Consider the following 15,802-nt stretch of genomic DNA (forward strand, 5'->3'; position numbering starts at 1 on the left):
CACACACCCTGACCCACTGCGCACACCCAGCCCCCAGCCCCAATGCACACACACCCTGAACCACTGCGCATACACCCTGACCCACTGCACACATACAGTCCCCAGCCCCACTGCACAGCCCCCAGCCCCACTACAAACACACCCTGACCCACTGCACACATACAGTCCCCAGCCCCACTGCACACACCCAGCCCCACTGCGCACACACACCTAGCCCCACTGCACACACACAGCCCCCAGCCAACTGTGCGCACACCCTGACCCACTGCGCACACACCCTGACCCACTGCGCACACACAGCCCCACTGTGTGCACACACACACCCTGACCCACTCCTCACATACACCTAGCCCCACTGCACACACAGTCCCCAGCCTCACTGCATGTGCACCCAGCTGCACTGCACATAGCACACAGCCCCACTGCACGCACATGCACAGCGCCACTGCACAACGTGCACACACCCAGCCCCACTGCACATGCACACACAGCCTCACTGCATGCGCATCCAGCCACACTGCACACACACAGCCCCCAGCCACACTGCGTGCACACACACACAGCCCCAGCCCCACTGCACACACATACACACACACATGCACAGCCCCCCTGTGCATGTGCACACACACAGCCCCACTGAGCACATACAGCCCACAACCCCATGACATGCACACACACCCCAGCCCCACTGCACGCGCACTCCCCCATAAGCCCAGTGACACACACAGTCCCCCTGCCCACACACAGCTCCACCATGCGCACCCCCCCACACACATAGATTCTGGCCCTGCCAGCCACGACCCTCACCAACGCCTTTGCCATATTTGGCACTGTGGGCCCAGCCGGTGGCGGCCACGAAGCCGAGGTGGCGGCACAACACATGGGCGTTGGCCAGCGTGAAGTCGTCGTCGCAGATGGTGCCCCACTCCTCGTTGTAGAAGACCTCGATGCGCCCCTCGTTGTGCTTGCGGGGGTACCCGGCCAGGCGGAACTTCAGCTTGGAGCCCTGGCTCTGCGCCGTGGGCGTAGGCCCGGTGCGCTGGGCAGCGCCCACCCAGAGCCAGACGCTGCAGAGCAGGGCCAACAGTTCCTGCCATGCCCGGGCACTGCTGCTCCTCATGGCTGAGATGGGTCTGGAAAAAAAGGGGGATGGGGTCAGATGGGCCCTCACACTTGTGGGCAGGGGCACGGCCCCATGGAACAGCAGAGACTTAGGGCCTTAGAGCATGGCCTTGGGGCACGTCTGCATGTACGGTGCTGCAAGGCTCGGGGAAGGGCCGGCCCCGTCTGGCCTTCGGGCACGTCTGCACATACGCTGCTGCATGGCTCGGGGAAGGGCCAGCCCCGTCTGGCCTTCGGGCACGTCTGCACATACGCTGCTGCATGGCTCGGGGAAGGGCTGGCCCCATACAGCCTTGGGGCACGTCTGCATGTACGGTGCTGCATGGCTCGGGGAAGGGCCAGCCCCGTCTGGCCTTCGGGCACGTCTGCACGTACAGCGCTGCACGGCCCAGGGAAGGGCTGGCCCCATACAGCCTTGGGGCATGTCTGCACGTACGGCGCTGCACGGCCCAGGGAAGAGCCAGCCCCAGCCGGCCTTAGGGCACATCTGCACGTCTGGCTCTTCTCTGCACCCTCTCCAGTTTTTCACCATCCTTTTTAAAAGGTGGGCACCAGAATGAGTGCTATATTCCAAGTACCTGCCTCACCACTGCCATATACAGAGGGAAAATGTCCTTGGCGCTCCCACTCACGACATCCAGGCATCGCATTAGCCCTTTTGCCCACAGCATTGCACCGGGAGCTCATATGGCTTTGCTTATCCACTATGACCCCTGTATGAAATCAGGTTTGTTTGACGAAAGCTACGTACCCACAGAACTAGGCTGAGTGGCATTAATTATATTCATATTCTTCAATTCATCATTAGCTAACTGAATCCTGTATCTGCTTTTCCATTATTTTTCCCCAGGACTGATATCAGGCTAACCAGCCTATAGTTACTGGGTCATCCTGTCTGCCCTTACTGAATATTTGCACAACATTAGCACTTTTCCTGACACCTGGTCTTTCCCCAGTATTCCATAATTTATTACAAATAAACACCACTTGGTCAGAGATCACCTCAGCCAATTCTTTTAGGACTCTTGGGTGCAAGTTATCCAGGCCTGCTGATTTTAAAATGTTTATCCTTACATTCAACTTGATGGCATTTCATCATTTGGATATTACAAAGTAATATGCTTCAGAAGGCAGCATCTGATCAATGGCAGAATCCTATTGATTTTGATGGCAAGCAGGAAAACCGGAAGGTGGAAATGGGGGCATACAGAGCCCCGGCATGTCTGCAGATCAAGGAACCAGTTGATGTCACCATCGACACCTTCCAGCATAACCACCACCCCGTCAGCTCTGCCCACCACCCGATGGAGTTTACCGTGTTAGAGAGAAATGGAATACAAAGGAGGAAACTTAGGGGCGGCAGAGAGCCCCTGGCATGGGAGGGAGAGAGAATAGGGGGACGCAGAGCCCCGGCACAGGGCAGTTGTTTTTGAGCAGTGCAGGCACGAGGGGCACAGGGCACACGGAGTGGCAGACTCTGATCAGACGGGGATGGCTGGTTCCCAAAACCTCAATGGCCAGGTTGAGTTTGCAAGAACAGAACCAAAGCCAGCTGGGAGATTGTTTGTGGGCAGGCAGCAGGGAAATGCTTTGCAGAGCTGGCCGGGTCGCTGTCTGCCCCCATGGAAGGCATCTGCCCCTACACCAATGTCAGATCATCACTGCGTCTCGCTGACCCCGCAGGATCAGGACTAAAAACGCCATAATTCACCTGCAGCTTGCCAGGACACGCCAGCCCTTCCTGCTGGACGAAGACCCCGGCACTGCCCCCCTCCTACCCGGAGCACTGACATTCCCTGCATCACAGGCTAGACTGCTGTGTACACATCGGGCCCGTGCTCCTCCCCAGCCGGCCCCTTTGGTCCAGATCTCCAAAGCCATTAATGGACTCCGTCTGCTCTGGGCTTTGTGATCGGCATCTTCCCAGCAGCTGGGACCTTGGCAGCACAGTCCCAGTTCACAGTCTGAACTGCCCACGGGGGGAGGGGACACAGAGCAGCGGGGCAGCTGGGTTTTATTGGCCTTTCTCGCTCTTTCTCAGCAGAGGTCACTTGGGTTTTATTGACCTTTTCGAGAGGGGAAGGCAGAGAGACTGGGGCATGTTGGATCCAAACATTCAAACCTTCCAGCATGAGACCCCAGCCACCTCAGCCAAAGGGGTTGCAGAAACGGGGGAGCAGAGGGACTAGCTCACCCACAATGGAAATATTGGTGTGTGTGTGTGGGGGGGTGGTTTTAACACCGTGTAAACTCACAGAGGGGCTGCTGAAGCAGCCACTGCAGCACCCAGGATCGGGCCAGGGAGCAGATAGGAACCACTGGGACCCCCCAGCCTGGAACTATCTCCCTCTTCCCCACCCCAGCTGAGTCTCAGTAGCTCCCCTAGCTCCCCTGTTCACAGCAAACTGTCCCCTCCCCTCCCCCCACTCGCAAGGGCCGAGGTCTGAAAAGAGACAGGAACACAAACAGTGCAGCATGATGCAGAGACAGCAGATGTTTCAGTTCTGTGTTTGGAAAGAAGCAGAGTGAGGTTTCCATATCTTGCAGGGATAATGAAATGCTCGAGTCCATCGGTAACCAGGGAGGGTGTTAAACAGCAGCTGCTACAAATAAACAGCTTTGCATTGGCAGAACTGGATAACTTGCACCCGCAGTGTATGAAAAGTGTTGGCCCAGGAGCTGATAACTTGCACCCGCAGTGTATGAAAAGCTTTCTGAATCATTACATGTTTTTCAACGTGGCCGGGAACAAGGGGAAATTCCGTGGGACGGAGCTCATGGTGCACCAGTAAAAGGGGCACATGGGATGACCTGGGTTACTACAGGCCAGATGGCCTGATATTGGTCCAGAATAAAATCATGGACAGGCTGATATGGGAGGCAACGAGTCAAGAATTAGAAGATGGCAGCACAAGTGATGCCAGTCACCAGGGTTATGGAAAATGGGTCTCGTCAAACAAACTTGATATTGTTTTTAATGAGATCCCATGTTGGACTGATAAAAGAAATGTGTTGTCATAAGAGATAGACTTCTGGAAGACGTTTGACTTTATCTCCTGTGACATTCTGATAAAAAGATCAGCACTACACAAAATCACTGTAGCCCATAGTAAATGGATTAAAATTGGTTACCTGTTAGAGCTAAAATGTAACTGTGAATGGAGAATAGTCATCGAATGGGGGTGTTTCTGCAGGGGTCTTAACAGGGATCTGTTCTTGACCTGATGCTTTTCGATATCTTTATCCATGATTTGGAAGAAAATATAAAACCATCCAAGGGGTGTTTTCTCTCTCTGGTGTAACCCTCACCCCGTCCGAAGGGCGTTTACTCTCTGGGTGAATTCAGCAAACCAGCAAGGAGAAACCGGACACACAAATTCTAGTTTTTACAATACCCTCGCCCTGCACCCACCCATTGATGGCCTGCAAGATTTGCTCCTGAAACCCTCAGCACCTAGGGTGATCAGATGTCCTGATTTTATAGGGACAGTCCCGATTTTTGGGTCTTTTTCTTATATAGGCGCCTATTACCCCCCACCCCCATCCCGATTTTTCACACGTGCTGTCTGGTCACCATATCAGCACCCCAGGACAGGCCTCTGTCACATGATCTGGAGGAATCATAGACTCATAGAATCATAGACTTTAAGGTCAGAAGGGACCATTATGATCATCTAGTCGGACCTCCTGCACAACGCAGGCCACAGAATCTCACCCACCCACTCCTGTATCAAACCTATGTCTGAGTTATTGAAGTCCTCAAATTATGGTTTAAAGACTTCAAGGTGCAGAGAATCCTCCAGCAAGTGACCCGTGCCCCACGCTGCAGAAGAAGGTGAAAAACCCCCAGGACCTCTGCCAATCTGCCCTGGAGGAAAATTCCTTCCCGACCCCAAATATGGCGATCAGCTAAACCCTGAGCATGTGGGCAAGACTCACCAGCCAGCACCCAGGAAAGAATTCTCTGTAGTAACTCAGATCCCACCGCATCTAACATCCCATCACAGGCCATTGGGCATATTTACCGCTCATAGTCAAAGACCAATTAATTGCCAAAATTAGGTTATCCCATTATAACTATTGATCCCTAGGGGAGCAGCCACAGAGGGGGACATGACATACTTTGCCAGTCAGTCACACACCTCTGTTAGAGATCAGGACTCCCGAGTTCTAATCCTGGCTCAGGGAGGGTAGCATTGCCCCGTGGTTAGAGCAGCAGCGGCCAAGCAGTGTGGCCAAGCCGCTGAGAGCTGCCCCCTGGCTCCAGCTCTGCCAGAAGTGGCGTTGTGCAGCCTCTCGGTGCCTCATCAGTAAGACGGGCTGAGCCACGACTGCCCTTGCGCAGGGCCTGAGGCCTCGCTCAGTGCAAGGCACTCCTCAGAAACACGGAGAGCAGCCACACAGGGGCTCCCGGGTCCCAGCCCAGTGCCCCTTCCCGCAGGCTCCAGGATATTGGGCGGGGAGCCCCCCGCTCCAGTGTGGCACAGCAGGACAGGCAGCCCCCATCACATGACATGTGCAGCCCAAACAACCCAGCCGCCCGGAGAGCTCTGCTTGGGTAGGGAGGGCACAAGGAAAGAGAAGAGGCAAGACCTGAGCAGTGGGCAGGGGCTGGATTCTGCAGGGCTGAGAGGATGGGGGATGCCAGGAAGGGGCGCCAGCACTCTGGCACCAGAGGGTTAGATAACCTGAGAAGGGAATGGGCAATGGGAAGCAGCACCTGGGCTCTGCGTTTCCTGCCTCTTCTCCGGGCCCCCCGGCTGTAGAAGGCTCCTCCTCGCACTCAGCCGAGTTCTGTCAAGGCCGGGGGAGAAGAGGGTGTTTCCGAGAGGGGCAGGACAGAGTGGTGAGGCGGAGAGGTGGGCGGGGCGCTGGGCTGGTCCCCTCATGAGGGGACAGCCCCGGACACTGGCAGGCAGCACATTTACAATGCAAAGAAAACATATTTCACCCGACACGTAATCAGCCTGTGGAACTCACTGCCACAAAGTATCACTGAGGCCAAGATCTCTTCAGGCTCAGACATTTGCAGGGACAATGGAGCCACGCAGAATTACACTGGAGAGCACCAAAAATTCAGCCAGGCCGTAACCCTCCATGGCGCCAGCTGGCCAGCCCAGTCGGCTGGAGCCTCCCACCTGGGGCAGCCTTGGGGGATGCAGCTGCTGGTGTCGGGAGCTGTCGCACAGGAACCTAGTGTGATCCTGCCTGGCTGCTCCTGCGGCTCGGGAACCCAGGTCGCCCACTCCTGCCAGAGACAACGTTTCCTCTGACTGGGGTTGTGTGCGCGGGGTCCCCGCCCAGAGCAGGACATTCAATCCACCCTGCGCCAAGCCAGACGTGCCTGCCTCCCCAGCATGAATGGGCCTCAGAGACTTCGGGGAAAGGGCTCGGAAGGACTGACAGGCCTTAAGCAAACAGCAGGGAGGGAGTTAAGAGAGAGCCCAGCTCCCTGGAACTGCTCAGGAAACCTCAGGAATTTACTGACAGCGCCAGTGAATGGGCAGGCTGCATGCAGGGCCCAAGGCCACCTCCTCGCAGGGGAACGGGGCCCGGAAGGGGTTAACGCTGCCAGCTAGGGGAATGAGAGGCCTTGCAGAATCCGGAGGTGCGGGGCAAGATTGGGGACTCAGCAACCCCCCCACACCTGCCCACCTCTATGCTGACCCCTGCTCAGACCCTCCCCACGGTTGTCCCCTTGCCTGGGGGCTCAGGGAGTCTTCCACCAGCACAAGCACTGGGGAGTGTCCCTGGGCAACGGGGGCCAAGCTCTGCAGAGCTCAGCGTGGACACGGCCTGCTCTGCTCTGCCATCTCTGCTGACAGCACCCCCGGCGCTCTGCCCTTCCTCTCCCTCACCCGCTCATCCAGGCCATGGCCAAACCCTGCCTCCTCTTGCCTCCCTCGTCCCATCCCCTCCTGCTGGGACACCCACCCCACGGTGGTCCCCAAGTGGCCCTCTTTCCCCCGCACCAAGCCTGTGGCCCTTGATTCCTGGCCCCATCCCCCTGGCTGTGGTCAGTGTGTGCTTCTGGCACAGGGGCCCGTCTCGTACAGGTGTTGCTGTGCCAAGGCAGAGCCGGAGCCTGAGCTGGGATGTGGGCACCAACCCCCTGCTTGGCAGCCCAGCTCCTCACGGCTGGGTTGGCAGACAGGGCCAGTTAGCGCTCAGCCTGCTACCCAGACACGCTCGTCAACAGGGAGCCATGAGCCGGCCTGGTGCTAAGTCAGTGCTGGTCACATTTTCAGAGGTGTGGGAAATGATGATAGGGAGGGGTCAGTTCTACAGAGCCGACTGGGGTGGCTGGTACAGTGGGCTCATGGGAACAGCATGCACTTCAATACAGCCAAGTGCAAGGTCATCAAAGGATGTAGGTCATGCATACAGCAAGGCCACATCCAGTGCAGCGGCACTGGCAAAGTCTTGCAGGTCACGGTGCAAACCAACTGAACGCCAGCTCCCTGTGGGACACTCTGGTAAGAGAAAGGACATGATCCTGCAATGCAGAGTGAGGAGCAGGGAGGTGGTGTTACCTTTGTATACAGCATTAGCGAGACCATCACAGGACACGGCCTCCAGTTCCAGGGCCCATGCTCCAGAAGGGATGTGGACCACTAGGCAAGGGATGAGAGAAGAGCTACAGGAACAACGTGAGGTCTGGCAAACCAGCTCTGCAGCAAGACACTGAAGCAGCTCAGTCCAAGGGCAGGCTAAGGGGTGAACTGGCCTTGTTTGCAAGTTCACATCCCAGAGTCCAACTGCTCCCTCCTGAAATGGCGCAGCAGAGAGCAGGAACGTCCCCACTGACTGACTGACTGGCAGCACTGGTGCTGCGAGCGATGTAGCTCGTGGGGCTGGCAGGTGACCTGGCTGCCAGGACACACTCCCTGCTAATACAGAGCGTGGGGCAGGGATGGAGCCAGGTGCATTGGGGGCACCAATGGTGGTGACATTCCCAGGTGGCACCAGGAAGGGCTGCGGCCCTACAGAGGGCAAAGACAAACTCCGGGGCCCCAGGGCCAGACACAGCTTGGGCAAGGAAGCTGGAGAATCCTTAGAAGCTCTGTCAGTCCCTCTCCAGTGGCCAGGCTGCCACTGCCCGGGGGCCACGTAAAGGCCCCAGCAGAGTCCTACCTGCACTGAAGCCCTGCCTACGGTTCGCCGCAGCTACCCTCCTTCATTCCACGTGTCCACAACGGGCTTGCGGCCCCAGCCAGCCCAGCCTCTGCAGGGGGGCCACAGCCGGGTCAGGTGCTCAAACAGTTCCGGTCTCTCCTGCCGACTGGGGGGCCTGGCGTGAAGAGTGACTGACAGCCACGTCTGCGCTCTCCGAGTAACACCAGGGCTGGGGGGCGCCCGTGCTATCTCACCCTCCACGTCCCTCCTCTCTGGGGAGCTGAGCAGAGGTCAGTGTTGCAGCGGGGCCTCTGGGGCAGGGAGTTTGGTAATCCCAGTGCCAGTCAGAGCCAGGGGCACAGTTCTGCCCACTACAGACACGAGTCCATGTGCACACGAGGGGTGGGGCCTGGCACCAGCCCCTGCGCCCATGGCGAACAGAGGCAGTGCAGGGGAGGAAGTGCGGCCAAGGCAATCCTGTGGAAACAGGGTATTTCTGGGGGCTCCCAAGCTTGTGTTGGGGACAGGGCCAAGCCCACAGCCCTGGAACGGGGCAGGACACAAGCCGCTGCCCTGGCATTATCACAGGGATGTCTGTCTGCCAGGGTCTAGCCTGGTGCTCACAGTAAAACCACCTCACTTCTGATCCTCACCCTGTCTGTGAGCTGCCTCATCCGAAGGGAGCATGCAGGGACATGCGCGCCCCCCCCCCCCCCCCCCCCCCCCCCCGCGAAACCCGCTGCAGCAATACCGCCGGTTAAAGATTAATTCAGTCCCCTCCAGATTGTGGAAACAAAGCTGCCCTGGGCTCTCTGGGCATCTCACGGCTACTGGCACCTAAACAGCCAAAGCAGCATATGCTTCCTCCTCTAGCTGCTGTAGAACTGGGCCCGTCCTGTGGGGCAGAGCCTGGCCCCAGGGGCCCCCTGCACGGCTGACCCCAGGCTCCGCAATCTCTTAGCTAAGCACAAGGCCCCGTGGCCCGAGAAAGCTCCACCTGGTGAAACACAAGCACACAGGGCTCCAGGAGCACGTCCCCCAGGGCCCTGCTCTCTGCCTGAGCTCCCCACTGCACACAGAGCCCGGCTCTGGCCTGCTGCCAAACCCCCAAGGTATCTGGGTGCCCAAGAGAAGCCTGTGGCCACGATGACAGCCACATCACCAGGACAACGAACTGGTTGCCCCATGGGGGACAGCTGGGGGCTCATGAGAACAGGAGACAGAACTGTCCTGAGAGTCTGCCCCGACCTCTGGAACTCACTGCCACAGGAGAGGAGACCACTATGCTCCAAAGCTCAGCTCTGTGCCTGAGCTCCCTTGCAAGAGCCCCTCGCTCCCGCATGCTGGCTGAGTCTGGGGTACAGCCCCTTTTCCAGCCCCGCTCACAACAGCACTCCCGGCGCATCTCCCTCTACGGGTGCACTGAGCCACCCGGCTGATCAGGGCAAGAATTCCCATCTAGGCGCCGGCTGCAGCCCCAGGCAAGAGCAATCCAGCCTGTGACCCATTCCGAGGCGAGCCGCTTCCCTGCGCTGTCACAGCTGCAGCAGGTGTGACCAGGTAACAACCATGCGGCCCTATGGAGCTCAGTCCCACGGAAAGAGCATGGCAGACAGTGGGAGGGCAGAGGAGACTGTGGCCCACCAGCGTGGATGGATGGGCGGATGGACGCTCCAAGGCAGGTCAGGGTGGGTTGTGCAGTGGGCAATGCTGGGGCAGCTTCAGCCCCACTGGGAGGCAGGGGTCAGGGGCAGTTTTGGCTCCATTTGGGAATGGGGGGCAGTCATGGCCCCACCAAGGGCTGGAGGTGTTTCATTAGCAGCTGGTGATGCTGCAGGGAGGCAGGCAGGGCTGAGAGGCCAGTGTTACACACAGCAGCCAAGTTGGGGCCAGGGCACAGCCTGCCCCTTCCCATCAGTGGGGACTGCTCCCATAAACACGGGAGCCCCAGAGCCAACAGTCTGGATTACCCTCTAAGATACACCTGGCTCCTCTATGCACCCTTCCATTTCCAGAGCTCAAACGAGCTTTCTGAGGACAGGGGAATGCGAGATGCCACCTGCTCCACAGAGGCAGCGACAGGAGGGACTCACCCAGCCGTGAGGATAGAACCCAGGAGTCCTGACTCCCAGCCCCGCTGCTCTCACCACTAGCCCCCACTCCCCTTTCAGAGCCGGGGATAGAATCCAGGAATCCTGGCTCCCAGCCCCGCTGCTCTCACCACTAGCCCCCACTCCCCTCCCAGAGCCAGGGAGAGAACCCAGGAGTCCTGGCTCCTAGCCCTGCTGCTCTCACCACTAGACCACACTCCCCTTTCAGAGCCGGGGAGAGAACCCAGGAGTCCTGGCTCCCAGCCCCGCTGCTCTCACCCCTAGACCCCACTCCCCTTTCAGAGCCGGGGAGAGAACCCAGGAGTCCTGGCTCCCAGCCCCGCTGCTCTCACCACTAGACCATTCCACCTTGCTTGGTACTGTAACCTCCTCCCCAGCACAAATTCTCTCTCCCTCTGGCCCCTGGCTCAGCAGAGTATAACACGAGGGGCTGGAGCACAGCCCCGGCCTGCGCTGTGAGCTCTGCCCTTCATCTGGAGGCGCAGAGCCCAGCAGGCGGAGCTGGGCCCCCCTCTGGACGAGGCACCCAGGGGACGGGAGGCCACCAGCCATGCAAGCTGCCGATTTCTGCTCCTTTCCCCGAAGCTGTTGCTGCCCCCTAAAGGTTGGGGCGCTCAGTGCAGCCAGCGTACCTCTGCCCCCTGCAGGCCCCAGTGCCCCGTGGGTACCAGAGCCAGGGAGGAGGGAGGCCCAGGGCACGGCAGGCGTGGGGGATGCCAGCACAGCCCTTGGCCGGCTGGGGCGGGTTCTTTGGGGTCCGCTTGGGGCTCTGAGAACTGCAACAGGCAGCTTGTTTGCAGGAAGTGACCTAGACGGAATGTGCAGATACTTGGACGGCTGCAGCCGTCTGCAAACTCCACAGCGAGTTGCTGCCAGCAGCCCCAGACGGCCACCGGGCACAGCACTGCCAAGTGCTACCGGGCACAGGCTGCTCCATTTGGCTTACCTGGGGGCACGGACCCTGCCCCGCTAGCCACCGCTCGCCTTACCAAATGCTGCTGCAGAAGAGGTCTGAACCCACCCAGAGTCAGGACTAGGGGCTGACTCTCCCCTGGAGGATAAAAGGAGCCCCCCACCCTGTCCTGGGTCCACCCTTCCCTCCCGCCCTCATCACACAGGCTCCTCCAGGAGCTGCAGCAAATTCCAGAGTCGGTGGAAAGTCTGAGTCCCCTTCGGAGGTTTATAAATTACAGCTCAGCAAACAAGCTGCTGGCTGCCAGGAGCCCTAGGCAGCCAACCAAGGCAGGACAGCTACACAACCCCTACACTGCACAACAGCCTGCACAACCCCTACACTGCACAACAGCCCCCATCTACACCNCCTACACTGCACAACAGCCTGCACAACCCCTACACTGCACAACAGCCCCCATCTACACCACACTCAATAAACCAGCCCTTGTGCTGCAAGAACCCTGTGCAGGCCCAGCAGAGCCTACAGTACCCCCAGCAACACAACCACAACACACTGTACACACCCCTCCTCCCATACACACCATAAGTGACCTGAACTGCACAACCCCCGGCATTATACACCCCTCCCCAGCGCACAACCCCCAGCCCTCACCCCCACCCCACAGACCCTCTCCCAGCCGCACAACTCCCCCGCAACACACAACTCTGTCCGCACACACTATACACACGTCCCCACTACACAGCACTCCCCCAACTACACAATGCACAAGTCTGCCACACACAGCCCTCAACCCGTACACAACTCCCATCCCGGCACAAACACAATCCGCAGCCCCCTCAACATCCCCCCGCCGTGAGCTCGGCCGGCCGGGGCGGTGGGGTCCGACACCGCGGCGATGGGCACCCGCAGGGGGACGGCAGCGCCTGGCTAAGCGGAGCCCGGCCCCGAGCAGCGACCCGGCCTGGCCCGCTCCGCTCCCCCGGCGGCTGTTACCTGGCGCGCCCCTGTCCCGGCCGGGCGGCTGCGGGCGAAGGGCTGCGGGGTTGCTTCGCGGGGCCTGCGCTCGCTGCTGGGTGGGGCCAGCTCGGCCCCTCTCCCCGCCCCCGAGCCCTGCGGAGAGCGGCCGCCCGCCCGCGCGGGGCCCCCGGGAGGGACCGGCCCGCCTCTGGGCGCTGCGGGATCCGGCCTCAACCCCCATCGCCACCGGGAGGGCGCAGGTCGGACCCCGGGTGTGCTGGGGGACTTCAGCCCCACCGACCTCACCCCGGGCAGGGGCCGGGCGTGTTGGGGGGCAGCCCCCAAGTCCTGCATATAGAATTCCCCTGTGATGGGCCTGGGGACTCTGCACTTCTGCTTCCGCTGGGGTTTGGGTCTGACTGGCCCTCATCGCTGTCGGGTCCAAGCGCCCCCATCCTGCCGGGGCCCCCTCACCCCAGGAGCATCTGGTAACCAGGGCCCCTCCACATGAGGAGGGAGGGGTCAGGCTCCCCACCATGCCAGGCAGGGGTCACAGAAGTGTCCCCCGGGCCCCAGCTGAGGGGTTGCTACTGAGAGCTGGTCCCAAGACGCCACAGTGTAAGGGCTGAGGTCTTTTTCTACAGCAGCCACAGCAGGGCAGCACCCATATGAGCTAAGAAACAGAAAATCACATCCTCACATTCCATGTAATAATCTCTTGAGACGTTCCTGTCCTGATAGCGCCCACCATCACCTTCTTAGCGCCCACCATCACCAGCTAAAGAAACAGATCCTCAGACGTTTAGGGGAAACGTTTGATGCATTTTGTCTGGCAAGGAACCATTTATCAACAGCTGTGATTGTGAAATCCATTGTTTTGCCTTTATGGTCCTCACTTCTCTGGGGGTTGTTTGTATGGTCTCTCGGTTACATAATTAACTTTTTTCAGAGTAGCAGCCGTGTTAGTCTGTATCCACAAAAAGAAGAACAGGAGTACTTGTGGCACTTTAGAGACTAACAAATTTATTAGAGCATAAGCTTTCGTGGACTACAGCCCACTTCCTCGGATGCATAATTAACTTTGCAAGATTTAAATCAACTAAGGTGGTGGGTGTGATTGGGCAAAGAAGTGTTTTGTAATGGGCTAGGATGGGTGAAAAATAGTTTTGTACGACTTTAGTTTACAATGACTGGTTACGGTACAGCTAAGCAGGACTCAAGTTTCACTATATAAACTGGGGTCCAAAAGGAAGTTCTTTGGGAACCAACTCCAGGACACAGCCCCAAGAACAGACCTGCCAGACCTCAACATCCTTCTTGCCAACTATATTGTGCAGAAGCTGGAGCCCCAGATGACCTGATCCTCACTGGCCATCAGGAAAAGTTTATCTGCCTTATTGGGAGTGGTGCGCATTGTCCGCTTAGCGTACATATTCTGTTTAGGTAATGGTTAATAACTAAAAGTTAAGGATATTACTGCGTAAGGCTCTTGCACGGGTAAAAGGCCCTGCAGAAGATTATGCTCTGAGCCTAGGAACTAGGAAAGGATGGGGATGCCTCCATTAACCCATGGAAGGGTAAAGGTGGGGTGCCCTAGAGTGTGGGGCAGGTAACAACAGGGCTCCCAGTGCCCTCACCCTAGTTTAAATGCTTCTCCCCCTGGGGGTTTTCCAACGGCTGTACCAGTTTGTCTGGGTGAGAGAGTCTCTCTTTCTTCGTTCTGAAAACCCCTGCTCTGTGGCGCTATGTACGTAACAATGAAACTCACTGTCATTCACTGCAACAGGGTCAATCACAGAAGCAACCAAGAGAGACAAGGCCATGTTCCCAGGGTGCCAGGGCCCGCTCCTAGCACATGTTGGCCAGTTGTCAAGCCCTGTGATTCATTACTAAAACTCGAGGGGAGGGAGAGCCCCGGGCTGGGATAGCAGGGTCTGTGGTGGGTCAGGATTGGGGGCACCGGCAGAGCTGGGGCAGGGATCCCAGGGCTTGGAGAGCAGGGGGCTGCAGATCAGGACTGAGGGACAGGATGGGGGACACTATCCTGGGAAGCAGTGACTGAAAAGGACTTGGGGATCACAGTGGATAACCAGGTGAACATGGCATCTGAAGAAGTGAGGTTCTTACCCACGAAAGCTTATGCTCCCAGTACTTCTGTTAGTCTCAAAGGTGCCACAGGACCCTCTGTTGCTTTTTACAGGTGAACATGAGCTCCCAGAGTGATGCTGTGGCTAGAAGAGCTGATCTGATCCTGGGACCCAGGACCAATCTCAAACAGGAGTAGCACAGTTAGAACCCATACCCAACGGGGACCCCATCCTGCAAGAAATCTTTCCTGAACCCCCTCTTCTGGCCATCAAACAACCCCTCAGACTCACCAAGCTCATCATCAGAAGCAAGCTCCCCATGGACCAGGATACACCCACTCAAAGCAGCACCAGAACCTGCCAGAACAACAGATGCAAAACCAGCAGCCATCTCCCCTGCTATGACGATCAATCCACCCCCAACACACCTTTCAAGATCCATGCGTCCTACACATGCCTATCACAACATGGTGTTCCTCATCCAGTGCACCAAATGCCCCAATAACTGCTATGGAGGTGAAATGAGCCAATCAATGGATGACAGATGATGGATCACTCAGTAATTGCCCTGTTCTGTTCATTCCCTCTGTGACGGAGTCACAAGTCCGATGCTCAGGAACTGCTCTGTATGAAGCCAGCCGGGACTCTGGGGTAGCATGGCTCCCCTTAGGGCACATTGTCCAGGACAAAAAGCCTTCTCGGCTATGGCCTTCCTGGTCTGACCTCGGAGCATTCAGCACTTACCCTAGGTGGGCCCACCTGGACAGGACCCCTGGGGAAGCCAGCGGGCCCTGCACCCCAACTCTGCAGTCAGCTGTGACTCTCAGCCAGTGTGTAAAACAGAAGGTTTATTGGTTGATAGGAACACAGCGTCGAACAGAACTTGTGAGCACAGAAATCAGTGACTTTCAGCCAAGTCCATCTTGGGCAGTAGCGTAGCTAGGGGGGGAGCAGGGGGAGCGGTTGCTCCTCCACTGAGCACAAGTGACGCTTTTTTAATTTTTACTCTGAACAGGGGGGGGTGGACATAACAAAAGGCGCCACCTGCTGCGGCGCTTGTACCCACCAGGCGGCGCTCCGGGTCTTTGGCGGCACTTTGGCGGCGGGTCCTTCAGTGCCGCCAAAGACCCGGAGCTAGTGAAGGACCCGCTGCCGAAATGCCGCCGAAGACCCAGAGTGCCGCCCGGTGAGTACAGGCGCCGCAGCGGGTGGTGCCTTTTTTTATGTCCGCCCCCCCCCGTTCGCTCCATCTGGCTATGCCCCTGATCTTGGGGGGACCCCGGGCCAGATGCCCTGGACTCCCCCCGCTGAGTCCCAAACAGGAGACTACCCAGCTTCCAGCGACCCGACCTCCAACATGCCATTGCCCCTCCTCCTGGTCTTTGTCTCGCTTCCCCAGGCAAAGTGTCACCTGGTCGCATCCCCCTCCTGGGTGTCAGGTTACGAAGGGCACCATCCATCACTTATGTGCAGGCAACTGGAGCCGCCTCACC

At 58.3% G+C, this 15,802-nt stretch overlaps 1 protein-coding gene across 1 annotated transcript in view; it reads right to left on the bottom strand.

Annotated features, from left to right (window-relative positions):
- LOXL3 (lysyl oxidase like 3) overlaps positions 1-12,394 on the bottom strand; it is a gene marked incomplete in the record, with an annotated part of 29,583 nt that extends 17,189 nt beyond the window's left edge. The window contains 2 exon segments of the mRNA XM_034772055.1: positions 808-1,133; positions 12,259-12,394. Of these exon segments, the coding sequence (XP_034627946.1) occupies positions 808-1,120 (313 nt within the window).
- Positions 12,395-15,802: the final 3,408 nt, after the last annotated feature.

This window comes from Trachemys scripta, chromosome 5 (genome assembly GCF_013100865.1).
Source record: "Trachemys scripta elegans isolate TJP31775 chromosome 5, CAS_Tse_1.0, whole genome shotgun sequence".
Taxonomy (NCBI): domain Eukaryota; kingdom Metazoa; phylum Chordata; order Testudines; family Emydidae; genus Trachemys; species Trachemys scripta.